The sequence below is a fragment of the Centropristis striata genome, chromosome 11, assembly GCF_030273125.1.
Source record: "Centropristis striata isolate RG_2023a ecotype Rhode Island chromosome 11, C.striata_1.0, whole genome shotgun sequence".
NCBI classification, from domain to species: domain Eukaryota; kingdom Metazoa; phylum Chordata; class Actinopteri; order Perciformes; family Serranidae; genus Centropristis; species Centropristis striata.
The window spans coordinates 29,583,929-29,597,270 of NC_081527.1; the positions used below are offsets into that span (position 1 = coordinate 29,583,929).

The 13,342-nt window shown below is 37.5% G+C and overlaps 1 protein-coding gene across 2 annotated transcripts in view; it reads right to left on the reverse strand.

Moving 5' to 3' along the window:
• Nucleotides 1-8,592: 8,592 nt before the first annotated feature.
• LOC131980086 (contactin-associated protein-like 4) overlaps nucleotides 8,593-13,342 on the reverse strand; it is a 112,497-nt gene continuing 107,747 nt past the window's right edge. For both annotated transcript variants that reach the window (XM_059344246.1, XM_059344245.1), the window contains exons 22-24: nucleotides 12,981-13,199; nucleotides 12,304-12,375; nucleotides 8,593-10,898 (exon numbers count right to left, since the gene is read on the reverse strand). In XM_059344246.1, the coding sequence (XP_059200229.1) occupies nucleotides 10,702-10,898; nucleotides 12,304-12,375; nucleotides 12,981-13,199 (488 nt within the window). In that variant the 3' untranslated portion in view covers nucleotides 8,593-10,701. The remainder of the gene's footprint in view (nucleotides 10,899-12,303; nucleotides 12,376-12,980; nucleotides 13,200-13,342) is intronic.

Consider the following 13,342-nt stretch of genomic DNA (forward strand, 5'->3'; position numbering starts at 1 on the left):
TCAACTCGTCTCAATTACCCAGCCCACACGTGAATGAAATGAAGTGCTTTCATCAGATCTTCTGCAGATGAATGGAAGAGAAGCGGAGTGGGAGTGAGAGTGGACTGACTCTCCTACGTGCTGCAGGTGGGCTGATGAGTAGCAGGACAAACTAATTACTCATCTGTTTGAATTCAAACTCTGCAGTGAGAAACTTCTCCACAGCCGTTCAGATTATAAACTGTAGGTGGGCTGGATAATTACCAGCAGCCCGTTACGAGAGGACAGATCTGAGAGATGAGATCTTTTCCCTCCAGCAGAGATTCATGACAGAACAGGGAGCGCTTCAAGTGGAAGCAGAGAGAACGTCCACTGTTACTCTACTGCTGCGTGATGAGTCGAGATCCTCTCATAGCTTCATATCTGTCCATACAAACAGACAACAGGAGGTCGGCATGAACTAAACTCAGCTCGACTTCATCTGCCAAGTTACAAAAATGGGAAATCAGTGATAACACAAGTTTGGTCCTGAAAGTGTGGAAGTTAGGTTGATTTGGATCAAAATGATACTACTGCAAGTCAGTAAAACATAATACATCAAAAGATGTACCAACTATTGATTTGCTGGGACACTTTGAAGATATTTTTATGGTCTAAATGATAGATTTAACTTAAGTAAGAAAAGTAAAAGTTTTCACTGCAGTAAGATCCTCCCTGTCAGTGTACACTGTAATAAATTATTCTGTAGTCATTTAATTTTACTAAATATAATTGATAAAATGTATTAAATATAAAGGCGTCCTTGATTTTGAGGCAGTTGTTTAAGTAACTTTAACATAAAAATGTTTGAGATAGAATCTACTTATTCTGATCACATTAAATATAATCTTTATATGTATGTAATTCTAAATCAAGAGAATTTTGAATGAATCCAAGACAATAGAATTAGTCCGTTTTTAATTGACAGGCACTTCCTGTTAAGTTGTTATTAACTCAACTTGTAACGTAGTTAGATTTAATTAATAATATTGCATGCAATCTGTTGCCTCAATTTTATTGAGTAGCTATTGTTTATCTTTTTTTTTTTTTTTTTACAGTGTATTAAAATGTGATGTTTGTGGAATAATATTACTGCTGCACTAATGTGTATGATGCATTTTATTGCTGTAGATGTTTGAAGTTGTGCTCATTTTAACTCATTTTTATCCTGTTGGGTAGTTTAATCCACAGCAATGCATCATATTCCATAAGATCATCATGTTTGTAAAGTCAGAAAAGCAAATCTTCATTTTTTGTATTAAAATCACCAAATTTAGAGACATATTATTCTATTTGAGTGGTCATGGCATAAAGTGCTAACTAAGCATTTCCTCAGCATTTATAGCATTAACAGCAAATTTTTTCCATAATGTAAAAGTTTGAAGAGATTTTTTAGTTTCACTGGGACTAATAGTTGTGTTAACGTAAAATAGCATATACAGAGGTTGCATCCAACTTTACTTCATAAAATTCTGAGATTGTATTGTTGTGGCTTAAATGTTGAAACCTATTCACTTAATATGAATGAAACTATGAAAGCACTGTCCCCTAAATAACAAATGTGGTTTAGAAGTCTGCTGTGGCACAATTAATCGAAAGCAATTTGGACTATCCAAACAGCAGGAAGGAAAAAGGAAATTGCAAAATATGTGTCAAACTACCTTCTGCATTAAGTATTTTTCGTGCTGCAAGATGTCCCGTCTACAAATCATTTACTACAGAAAAAAATAAATCTTTTATTAAGTAGTGATCTTCGCAAAAACAATCTCACCATGATTATTTTTAATATGTTTCAATGAAAATTAGACAAAGTATGAAAAAAATTATCATTCCCTTCAATATTGTCAACCATGCAATGTCAGTTAAAAAAGAAGTAAAATAAATAATATAAAAACATAAGTGGAATTATATATTTTTCCCAAATGGTGCAACCCAAGTCCACAGTGTCAACAGAAAAACAGATTGAAATTCATGAAATAGATTGTTGTTGGATTAAATTGGCAATACATTAATCAGCAACAGCTGTTGCATATCAGTTATTCTGATTTGAAGAAGAAGATTGGATATTCATCAAGAGTTGTTTGAGAATTTGCAAATAAATGTCAGATTTTTAAGCTGCAGTTTTAGAAGCTGAATGCACAGAGCAAGTAAAGTGCTCTTGTTAGTTTGTCGACCTACAGGTACACTGCAGGTAATTCAGCCCTCCTACGCTGTGAAGAACCTCAGAGAGTTTGATTAAATCAGAACAGAGGATTTAAAGAAGGAGCTGACAGACAATAAAGTCTATTAGATCATTCAATACTTGCTGTTATACAGAGGAGAATTATTTTCAGCTGTAATATAACTGCAACAGGGACATGACTCTGAACAATAAGATGTTCTGAATAGACAGAGGTCTGTATATGTGGGATATATTAAATAAAAGCACAATGTCAAGAATCAATTTAGTTTTCTCACTCAGTGCCATTTAGAGCCCCGAAGACATCGCAATATAAAGTTACGATCTAAGAATCTAATTTAGAAACAAACCGTGAGCTGTGGCATCATCATAACGCAATAATACCACAAGGTTTAAAACTCTTCAGGGTCTCAGTGATTTCATTTCTGCAGCTCATCTCATTTCTCTTCTAACACACTTGTGAAAGAAAAAGCAGATCTTAATCTTTAAATTTGATTCAGCATATTTATAATAGGATTATTACAGTACCAGCAGTTAATGGTGACTATTTAAAAACTCACAGGCGAATTCACAAAAGGATCTGTGGTCGCTAAACCTTCACAAATAAGAAACGAAAGAAACCATGCAACTGTCAAAGTAACCACAAAGTGTGATATGCACCCCAAACTGGACTGAAGCAAATATGAATAGATTCGGTGCAAAACTGGCTCCTTTCTGTGCTAATGAGCCTCATTGCAAAACAACTAAATTCTCAAAGATCTACACTAATAGCAGCATGCAGTTACAGTGAAATTAAAAGCATTTTCCGAGAGTTATATTCGTCTTATTGAGAAGTGTCACATGTGATATGATGATATGATTATTTTATCCTCTACTTTAAATCTTCTGTAACAGTCTGAAGTTAGACCATGGTATAGTTCAATGAAGTGCCTTGCTCTAATCGGACAGATGTTTTGTGTTGTTTGTTTCTGCTTTCAACAGTAGTTACAATTTTAATTTATTGTTTTCCAAAAAAAAAAAAAAAAAAAACTAAAAATTGTGATATTTCTGTCAAAATCACTTTACTCTGGAATAACCAGATCCTGTTTAAAACATTAAATTATTTTCTTCAGTGACACTGTGAAGCCATAAATTGATTCTTTTGAGCTGAATGGTTACTTCACTGAAAATCTGTTTACATAGAGCAGAGAGGAGAGGACAGGAGAGGTTGCAAAAAAAGAATGTTAAAGCATGTGTAAACCCATTTTTAAAATAATATTAATGACAGTTATATATAAATTACTTTCATTACATTGCATTTAAAAAATATTTATCACACAAATTTAACTTATTTTTTACAAGCATTTTTTCTTTCTATATGACTGGTTGTTACCAGTTCTAGCAATGATTGTGCTGATTCCATAGAGCTGTAGGACTTATTTATTATACATACAGTATATATTTTATTTATTGCAGTGAAAAACAAGGCCACTGTGAGTAAAAAAACACACACCCTGAAACATCTTGCTGGGGTTCAGAGGGTACATTTGAGTTACTGCTGCTGAAATCGTGTGTGAGCAACATATATGTTCATATGTGATTACCATATCAGAATGTTGCTCAGAGGATCATAAGAACACGGCTCAGGGTTGAGATCACAACATAATTACTTTATCATCATCACAACAAAAGGGCTTCAGCTGCTCTCATCAACATGCAGATCGGTCCTACCGCACATTCACCCCTCCGTCATCCCAGCAGACACTAATACAGCTGGATGCAGCAGTAATTACAGCTTTTAAAGCTGCTGTTTACATGGATGAGGAGAAGCGAGGATGAATTATTGAGGGATTTAAGTCGTTTAAATGGTCAACATGCCAAGAGGAGGAAGAAAGAGAAGCAGAATCAATCCACTGTAATGACACAAAGAGAGGATGAATGATGATGGAGGTGTCTGCTCTCAGCAGGGTCCTCGCTCTCTGTTTCATTATGGAGAGCATCAGGCTTCATTGCTGCCTGTTAATGTGACTTATAGATCTGACCTGTGCCATTCAGCCAGCAGATTTGGAAAACAAACACAAACAAAGGTAAAGAGACTCAAATAGAGTTTAAATTATTCATCAGCATGAAGTGGCGCTGCAGTAACTCTGCAGCTGCCAGCAACACTGAGGTGAAATAGTTCTGCACAGGCCAATCCACTGACCACCGTAACACAGCTGCAAAACAAATCAGCAATAATGTGCATTTATTCTATTAAATATTATATCATGCATATACCTTGAGATAGAGATAAACATAAAGTAATAATGCATGAGGTTTAAGGAAAATAAGGTTACTTACAGTTCATGATGCTTTTCTACATTTGTTCCACATCACTCCGTGCTGCAGGATCTTTGTTGCAGCTAGGGGTTATTATTATTAATCATTTTAAAGTATTATTTTTTTATTTGGCAGATGGGTGGACAAGATGAATACATAATGCCCATGTCCAGAGCTGATGTCATTGCACAGACAAACATAAATCAAAATGTATTTTAAAGAGCTGCAGTATTTTTCATTTTGTTGCCACTTCTTTAGCCATGTTAGTGACATGAGGTGGCAAAGTTGTTGATTCATCACTTTGGTCCAGACTGAAACAACAATTCAACATCTATTGCATGGATTCCTTTAAAGTTTTGTAACAGCATTCATGATCCCAAGAAGAAGAATCCTGATTACTCTCTAGTGATCCTCTGACTTTTCATTCAGGGCCAATTATTAGATTAAAATCTAAATTATTAACATTCCCATCATAATCCCATCCCATTTTGACCACGGTGACTCAAGTGGGGCAATGGCTTATGTTGGGTTGGCATGTGCAGGTGCACCTACATCATGTATTTACTTTAATTACTAACATTGCAGTATCTTAGGGGGCATTCACACCTGAGCTGTATGGACCACTTGAAGCAAACTGTGGTATGTTTTGTCGGATAGTCTGTTTGTTTTTTTTTGCTGGTGTGAACGCTCAAACGAAGTCTGTTGTGACTCAGAAAAAACAAACTCTGGTCAGCTAGAAAAAAGGAGTCTCGGTTCAGTGAAAAAAGTGAAAAACCTCCAGCAACAACACATTAAGGTTGGCAACTTGCTTCTAAAAAGTTTCAGCTCTTTCCCTCACATTATATGTTCAACAGACGAAGGACATTTGTGAACAATGCTTGATGCACTTTATAAAGCACAGTGTGGAAGTAACCCAAACAAAATGAAAAATACAGCTTGAATCACACCAGTCCACCAGACTTTATCTGTGATAGCGACTTAGTTTTTTAGATAGAGACGAAACACAATTTATTATTTTATTTCAAAGTCAACACAGAATGAAAGTTCTTTGGAGTTGCTTTAAATGCAGTTAAAAGAGGTGCATGTTAGGTACAATATGACGTCACTCTCTACATCGTTCATCAGTTCACCACAGAAGCAGCTCTGCAGCTTTCACCATGACGTGAACGGAGAAAACAATTAAAAAACGCGAGCTGCATATAATCCCATGAGCTGCATGAATGACACCGCCGATGAAATGTGTTGCTTCAGCACATGAAAGGCTTTCAAACGTTAACCTGGATCTGCAGCCCAGTGCTGTTTATCATCCTAATCAAAGATGTTCATTGTGTACTACGCTGCCAACAGATGAGACCAGATCTTTTATCACTTTTAAATTCTAGCTGGCAGTAGATTAGTTGATCCTTATGCTGTTGAAGTTTTTTTCTTTGATATCGCTGATGAGGCTGAAGATGTCAGTTATCAGCTGCACATCTTGTCTGTGATCACAACCACTAAGAGGAGATTTAAATGAATCAAACAGGGATCAGTGATCTGAGGCAGCTGAATCATCTCGGGCGTCTTGAGTGTTTAAACGGGCACAGAGGCTAAGTGGCTCTTCACAGAGAATCACTTTGACGTCCTCTGCTCTCGGATGCTTCGCAGCTTTACATATTTCCCTCATCTCTGGTCTGTTGGATGCTAACAGCTATCAGAAATGTCAGCACTGACGGATGTGAATCCTCCCACACTACGGGTGAAAAGCAGCAAATATAAAAGATGTAAATGTATGTAAATGTTCCCGCTTGTTGAGTGGGCCATCTTCGCTGTGCGTCAGCTTCATTTAAAGAAGAAACAAAGAGGAGCTCGGTGATTTCATTTATTTGAAAAAGAATCCCACAACAACAAATGTGAAATTCCTTTGATTTTGTTGTGGAGACACGCGTCAGCTTTGTCCTTCAGACATGTAAATGAAAGAACAAATCGCTTCACGGGCACAATGAGAGTGTATCCTGCTGACATTTATTCCTCTGGGCAATCATCTAAAGCAGAAAAACCTACAGCTACAAAGAAAAACACAATCTTCTTTATTTCCAAACAGGATTTTGTGATAACCAAACAACCAGGATGTGAGTAAAATCTGGATATTTCTGTAATTCTATCACTCTCACATCAACACTACAGGTAAACTGAACAAACTTCAACCGGTGCATTGTCAGGAAAACGCATTCCTTACAGGATCAGACTGTTTATTATCGTCATTACCTGCACTGAGGAGGTTATGTTTACGGTTTGGTTTGTTTGTCTGATTGTCAGCAGGATTACTGAAAAATAACAGCCTGATTTTCTTGAAACTTGATGGAAAAGTGGAGCATGAACAAAGAAAGAAACCCATAAAATGTTGGAGCAGATCTGAATCAAAGGGCAGACACATGAACTATTCTTCACTTGAATTGATAGAAGGCAACATCTGCACTCTATAATGTGTATTTCTTTCAACAAATCTCATCCAAAGACCAAATTCAACAATGCATCCATCAGTATCTCAACAGTTTCTGACTTCTCTAACTTGTCTGTGATCTCAGTCCCAAACTCATCTGTTCCTAAGATGTAAATATTAGATATTCAACCCAGATTAAAAAAAAACAAAAAACGAGTTTGGATGTGAATAAAATGTAAATACAAACCGAGAAAACAATAAATTGCTAATCCTTTGTGATATTTTTAACATTGAAAATGGTACAAAGATTCCTAAATTCAAACTGATAAACTTTAGTTTTTGTAAAAATACACCCACACTGAATTTTTAATTTGATTTATGTTTTACAGCATCCCACCATTTTTGAAGTGGGGTTGTAAAAGCAGGTCCTTGTAGGTTCAGATTCTGATTAAAAACAGAGGGCATGTGCCATGTGGAGCCATTAACAAGCCACAAGATAGGCACAACGCATAGTAACATCTTGTCCTGTGTATTAACGTATCTATTCCCAGAGTACTCACACTTTTCTCTGCTCTCTCTTTCACAGGGTGTGGAGCTGTGGTCCTGCTTGGCATCACTCCTTCTGGTCCCACTGCTGTGGATCTTGGTCGGCCCAGATTGGAATGCTCCTCTCCTGGTCCACTCTACACTCACCATCACTACTGAACAATGGTGGCGCTTCATCACCTGCTGCTGTGACCCTCCCAGAACTCCTGCTCCTCTCTGTCTCCTCCCAGAACTCCTGCTCCTCTCTGTCTCCCTCTCAACCGTCTCTCTATCCTCCCTCTCCCCTTTCAACCTCTATCTACTCTACTCTGTTGATCTGTCCTGTACAACAACATCTATTTACGTCTGTCCATCCTCTGTTGCTCTCCCTGAGGTTTCTTCTTCTTTTTCCCCTGTTAAAAGGGTTTTTACCTGGCTGATGTGAGGGTCTAAGGACAGAGGGTGTCGTACCATGTACAGTCTGTAAAGCCCATTGAGGCAAATCTGTGATTTGTGATTTTGGGCTATATAAATAAAATTGACTTGAGTTGACAAACCATGCTGATTTTTATACATTTTGTAAGAAATGTCAAGATTAACACCATAAATTGTGTGTGTGAGAAGGGTTCATTCGGCTTCTAGTTTTGCATTTTTTTCTAACTGTCAATAAATCGCATGAAAACACCAAATTCAACAATGTGACCATCAACTATCTTCATCGTATCTGTTGTTAACCCTCTGAAATCTTCGGCTATTATGTCTGTTAAAAAATCTATTAAAATCTTTACCATGCCATGTTGGTATCATTTTTTTCAGCGTTACTTCAGCTTCACGTCATGAAGAAGTAATATGCAGGTGTTTTCATGGACTCCAGAGGATTAAAGCAGGTAACAAATATATTTCATTTGTTTGATTTTTCAGAAAATTGCCGGTCACTGAAGGTTTAAGCAACCACTTCCCAAACAGGAAGAAAATATGCATTTTTTAGTGAAATATTTTTTGCAGCGTTGCTGATAGGTTTTATGAAACATAGAGATTGCAGATTTTTATACTTTTTGCAAGAAACGTCAAGATTAACTCAACAATTTTGCTTCAGTTAAAGAGTGCAGTATCACCTTAAAATAGCAGATATTAAAAAATCACCCCCTTACTCAGCCAATCACTCATTTATTTGTCCAGTCATATAGTGCAGCATTCAAATATTGATTTTTAGAATGTAAATATCAAGGTTATAACAAATAACCTTCGAAGCTTCAAAACTATTCCTCACGGCCCTAGTTCTCTTCAAACATTAACCAAAAATATTGAAAATACAGGAGCAGATATGGATGTTCAAATGTAAACTGTGATATTCTTGTTCTGTTGCATGAAAATTATCTGACAAAACAATAACAATGTTTTTCAGAGGCTGAAGGTCAAACATGCGTTTCCTCAGTTCAGCCTGTTCTCTGTGGATGTTGTCTGAAAATAAAATAGCGTTCCACTCTGGATCTTGGTAAACATTTGATTTTGCTGTATTTTTATGCAGCGTCCTCCAGCTGCGCTCACTGCAGGATTATTTGTCTGTCAAGGTTACCTGTTGAGTTCCTTTCAGCAATCAAGTGCTGCACTGCAGTCAGTTCTGCTGCAGGATGGAGGACAGACGCTGCTGCTTCTTCCTCTACTTCTTCACCAAAGAATGAACTCTCTGGAATCAAGGATGTGGCAAAGACTACAATGTGTGGGTTCAGCTGTTGTGAGGTGGTGGGAACAAAAGAAAACACAAACAAAACGATGAATAATGCACTTTGAAGTTTTCGCAACTTTTGTCATTAAAATCCCATCTGTGCTCTTGTGTCTCGGAGAAGTGTGTTTGATAAACAGCTGCTGTCGATCCAGCACTCTTTACACATGAGCTGAATTAACACATGGAGGGGATTTGCTTCATTTTCAAGTTTTTAATATCAGGCTGTTTTCATTATATTCATGTCCGCTTGACAGTGTTCCTCAGATAATCTCTGTCTCATTCTGATCATCTCTCTGCTTTCTATCGAGTCACAATCCACCTGTCAGACCGAAGCAGATTAACATTTCAGAAACACATTAACTGTCTCAGCGTGCACTGCGGCGAGGTGACAGACAGCCGCAGCGTTACAGAGTGTGCGCCGCCATCAGTGTTAAAAGCTTTACTCTTCAGAGACTTTTAGAGAGCTAGGAGAGGAAGCTCCCAGCAGGCGAGAGAAAAACTTTCAGAGCAACCTGTGCAATCCTTTTTATGAAAAGCTTGCAAACTATAGGAAACTGGAAACGCTAAGTGCTCACAGATGTATTTTTGTTCCCTGCTTTTGTTGTGCCCTCACGTCACCATGAAAAGAACATGAGAGAAAATAAGTATGGCAAAGAAAAAGAGAAAAAAAATAAAAGCAGACGATAAATCCCTACTCTATAAAATGTCTCAAAGTCCAGTAGCTGCAGACTGCAGCTTTCCTCATGGCGATGATAGGACTATGTTAACTTCTCTTTTTAACATCAAAATTCAGTAGTAACACGATGTCTCTGGAAGAAAATCACTCATGAAAATGTTTAATTCATGTGCCAACTTGAGTTAGAAAATCATCACACGTCTTGGTATTTGGTGGATGTTTGCAGGCTGCAAAGACTCGGAAGTTGCCTCCACATTTCCACAAAGGTTCCCCGTAAACAGGACTTTGAGGCTCTAAAGAGTGCAAACAGTTACTCCTCCAAATCACTGCACATAACAACAACAACAAAAAAGCCTGAACAAACCACCAGCTCTGACAGAAGTACTCTTCCTGAGGGCCTAATTACGGGTCAAACATTTCCACTACCAAGTAAGCAAAACATCCATTCATTATCACCATAGAAACATCCAAACCACTCCAGTCACGACTCCAGGCGCCTTGATTCACTGAAAGAAACTTTGTATACTCCAAAATCACAAAAACAAAACTCTGCTTCACAAAAAGAGTATTTGAAACCTTATTACCAATATGACAGAGTGACATTAGTTAGCTGTAGACATCACTTCCACATTTACATTTTTTTTGAATATTTACAAAGATATCGACACTGTTGCCTGTTTCAGTATATACAACATGTACAGTAAAAGACAAAACGGTGCATTGTTCCTTTTTTGTGTTCCATATTCTGTGGAGCCTCCAGAGAAGTCTCTGAGTGGCTCTGAGTGCAGTATAAAGTCCTGAGGCGTGGCAGAACTCCCCGTGTCTGCAGCCGCCAGTTCATCAGGTCATCAGGCCTCCAGTCAGATGAAATACTCCTTTGGGTTTTCATTGGAGACGCTCTGGGAGTCCGTCTGGTTGTTGAAAGTGAAGTCTTGGCTGTCCTCCTGTTTGACTCCCTTCACCTCCTGGTTCCGGTACGTCTCTTTTCTCCGGTAGAGGAATCTGGCGGTTATGGCCAGGCCGGTCACAATCACAAAGATCACCACTGCTATGACACCTGCAAGGTAGAGAACATTTACTCCGACTTATTGGGATATATTAGTTTGATTTCTTACCAGGATTTTGATGAGAAGACTAAGATCAGTTTAATTACTGGTAGTTTTGTGATCTGTTTATTTTCCATTTATTTAGTTATTTAATTTATTTTTATTCATTATTAAATGTAAATATTTATCTTACATTTTATTTTATGATTTATATATTTATAAATGTATTTTTTATCCTTGATTAAATATGTTTATTTATCTTAGGAAATGGTTGTATTATTATTTGTTTATATATTGGTAATAATTTGTATTGATTATTAAATGTATTCATTCATTTCGGCATTTTATTTAATTTTGTATTTATTTGGGCATTTTAATAATCCTTTTTTATTTTTAAATGAATTGCATTAATTATTAAATCTTTAAATTTATTTTGGCACTTGTTTTTATTTATTCTTATTTATTCATCATTTAGTGTATTTATTTTTTTATTTCTGCAGCTTCCGTCCTTCACACATCTTGACCAATAACAACCTTAAAGTTCAGCTTACATATGAATCCATAAATAATAATGGTCCAATATATACTACTACTGACAGTTACCGCTTATGAGTACTTTTCAAATGTACATTTACTTTTTGTACTTGGGTATAACTACTTTTACACGGTTAAATTATTTGAATAGCAGCTGAGCAGAGCTGTGACATTCTGATGTTTTCATCTCTGTGAATCCTGGAAAGCCTTGTTGCTTGCTGACTGACACGCTGACTTTATGCAAAGTAAATCCATCACAGTGGACTTTGGTCACAGAGCTTTGTGAAACCACTGTGATGATTTCTGCACATCTCTGCTCCCCTGGGTCTGTGAGCTCTTTTGCCCCGCAGTCCGGTTTGTTCCACTAATCTAACTTCAACGCACAGCGAGCACAATTTCACATATTTCGACTCTGCAGGATTCTTCTGTTCAGCACATTTTTATTACCAAGAGAAAGTTTTTTATTTAATCGCAATTCCAGAATACAGCTGAAATCAATTTTGCACTATATTACATTGGTTTGCATTTGGAGATAACAGTGTGAAAGTTTCTCCATCTGCAAGTCATTTCGGCGGAGGTTTAATTAGTTCGGCTGTCCTTTGTGCAATGACACACAGAGTCACAGAGATTTAATGGACACTTTTGAATTTCTATTCTGACTCTCCACACGCTTTTAGAAACCAATAAATCCTTTCTTTGAATCAACCTGGCCGGGCAGAAAAATGAAGCAAAACCTTTTTTACTTTTGATGTGTTTTTTACACCCATCACATCTTTTAGCAGGACTTTGTTCATCACTAAAATATTGAGTGTAATCTCCGACTCTGACGGTTAAGAGAAGTCTGATATGAACACAGTAAAACAAGGTGAAACAGTTCAGTACCTCCAATCAGAGCCGAGTCAGTCCTGATGGCATTGACTAAAGGTTCACCTGAACCCACTGAACCAGACTGATCTACAGCAGGGAAAGAGGAAGGTAGGAAACAAATGAAAAGGAAGATGGAAGAGAGAAAAGGAAGCATAAGTAACCAAGCATAATTAGAGGAAATACACAATGTAAAGATGTTTGGATAGAAAATATGAGTCAGACTAGAAGAGAGAAAGGAGACAAGGAGAGAAATTTCAACATCACAGTATCATTACTAAGAGCAGGCAGGGAATACAGCAAAGGCAGCTATTAAAGCAATATGAAGCTGCATGAAAACCAGAGGAAAGACACTGGAAACTCCCCTCTGTCATCCAAATTAATTATCTAATGAAGCACGTTGTCATGCGTCTCCTCAACAAGGTGTACATACTTAATGAGCCCATTGCACAGTTTGAAATAGCAGCTCCTAGCAAGAATATAAGCACACACAGAAACACTCACAGATTTGTATGCAGGGCCACAGTTCAACATCTAATTTTCGTTTTGTCAGCCTTTTAGCCAACCCTCTATTACACACTTACCAAAACATACTGCTAAAAAAAAGGGTCAGCAGTTATCGGGCGTTTAGGGCAAAGAGAAGAGCAGTGGCATTTAAAAAGAGAAGACACAAAGAAAGAGTCCTCTGCTCTCACCTGCCAGGTGGTGTGTGTTCTCCGCTGCGTAGGGATTGGCCGAAGCAGAGGAGCCGCAGTTGGAGCGGACTAAAGGTCCTGTGATGGTGACGGGGCTGGTGTCCGGGTGGAGCAGAGCAGCTTTCAGAGGGCTGATGGAGTTAAAGTGGACCACCGAGAGACAACCTGTAAAACCCAGAGACGCCAACCGGGAGAGGTCCGGATCCAAATCATAAGAATCTGAGAGAGGAGAAAAAATAACTTTAAATAACAATGTAATCCAAATAGTTACTGATAATACTACTCATGTTAATAAAACTACGAGCTAATCATCCTAAAGATAAGATAAGATAAGATAAGATAAGACTTTATTTATCCTGCAG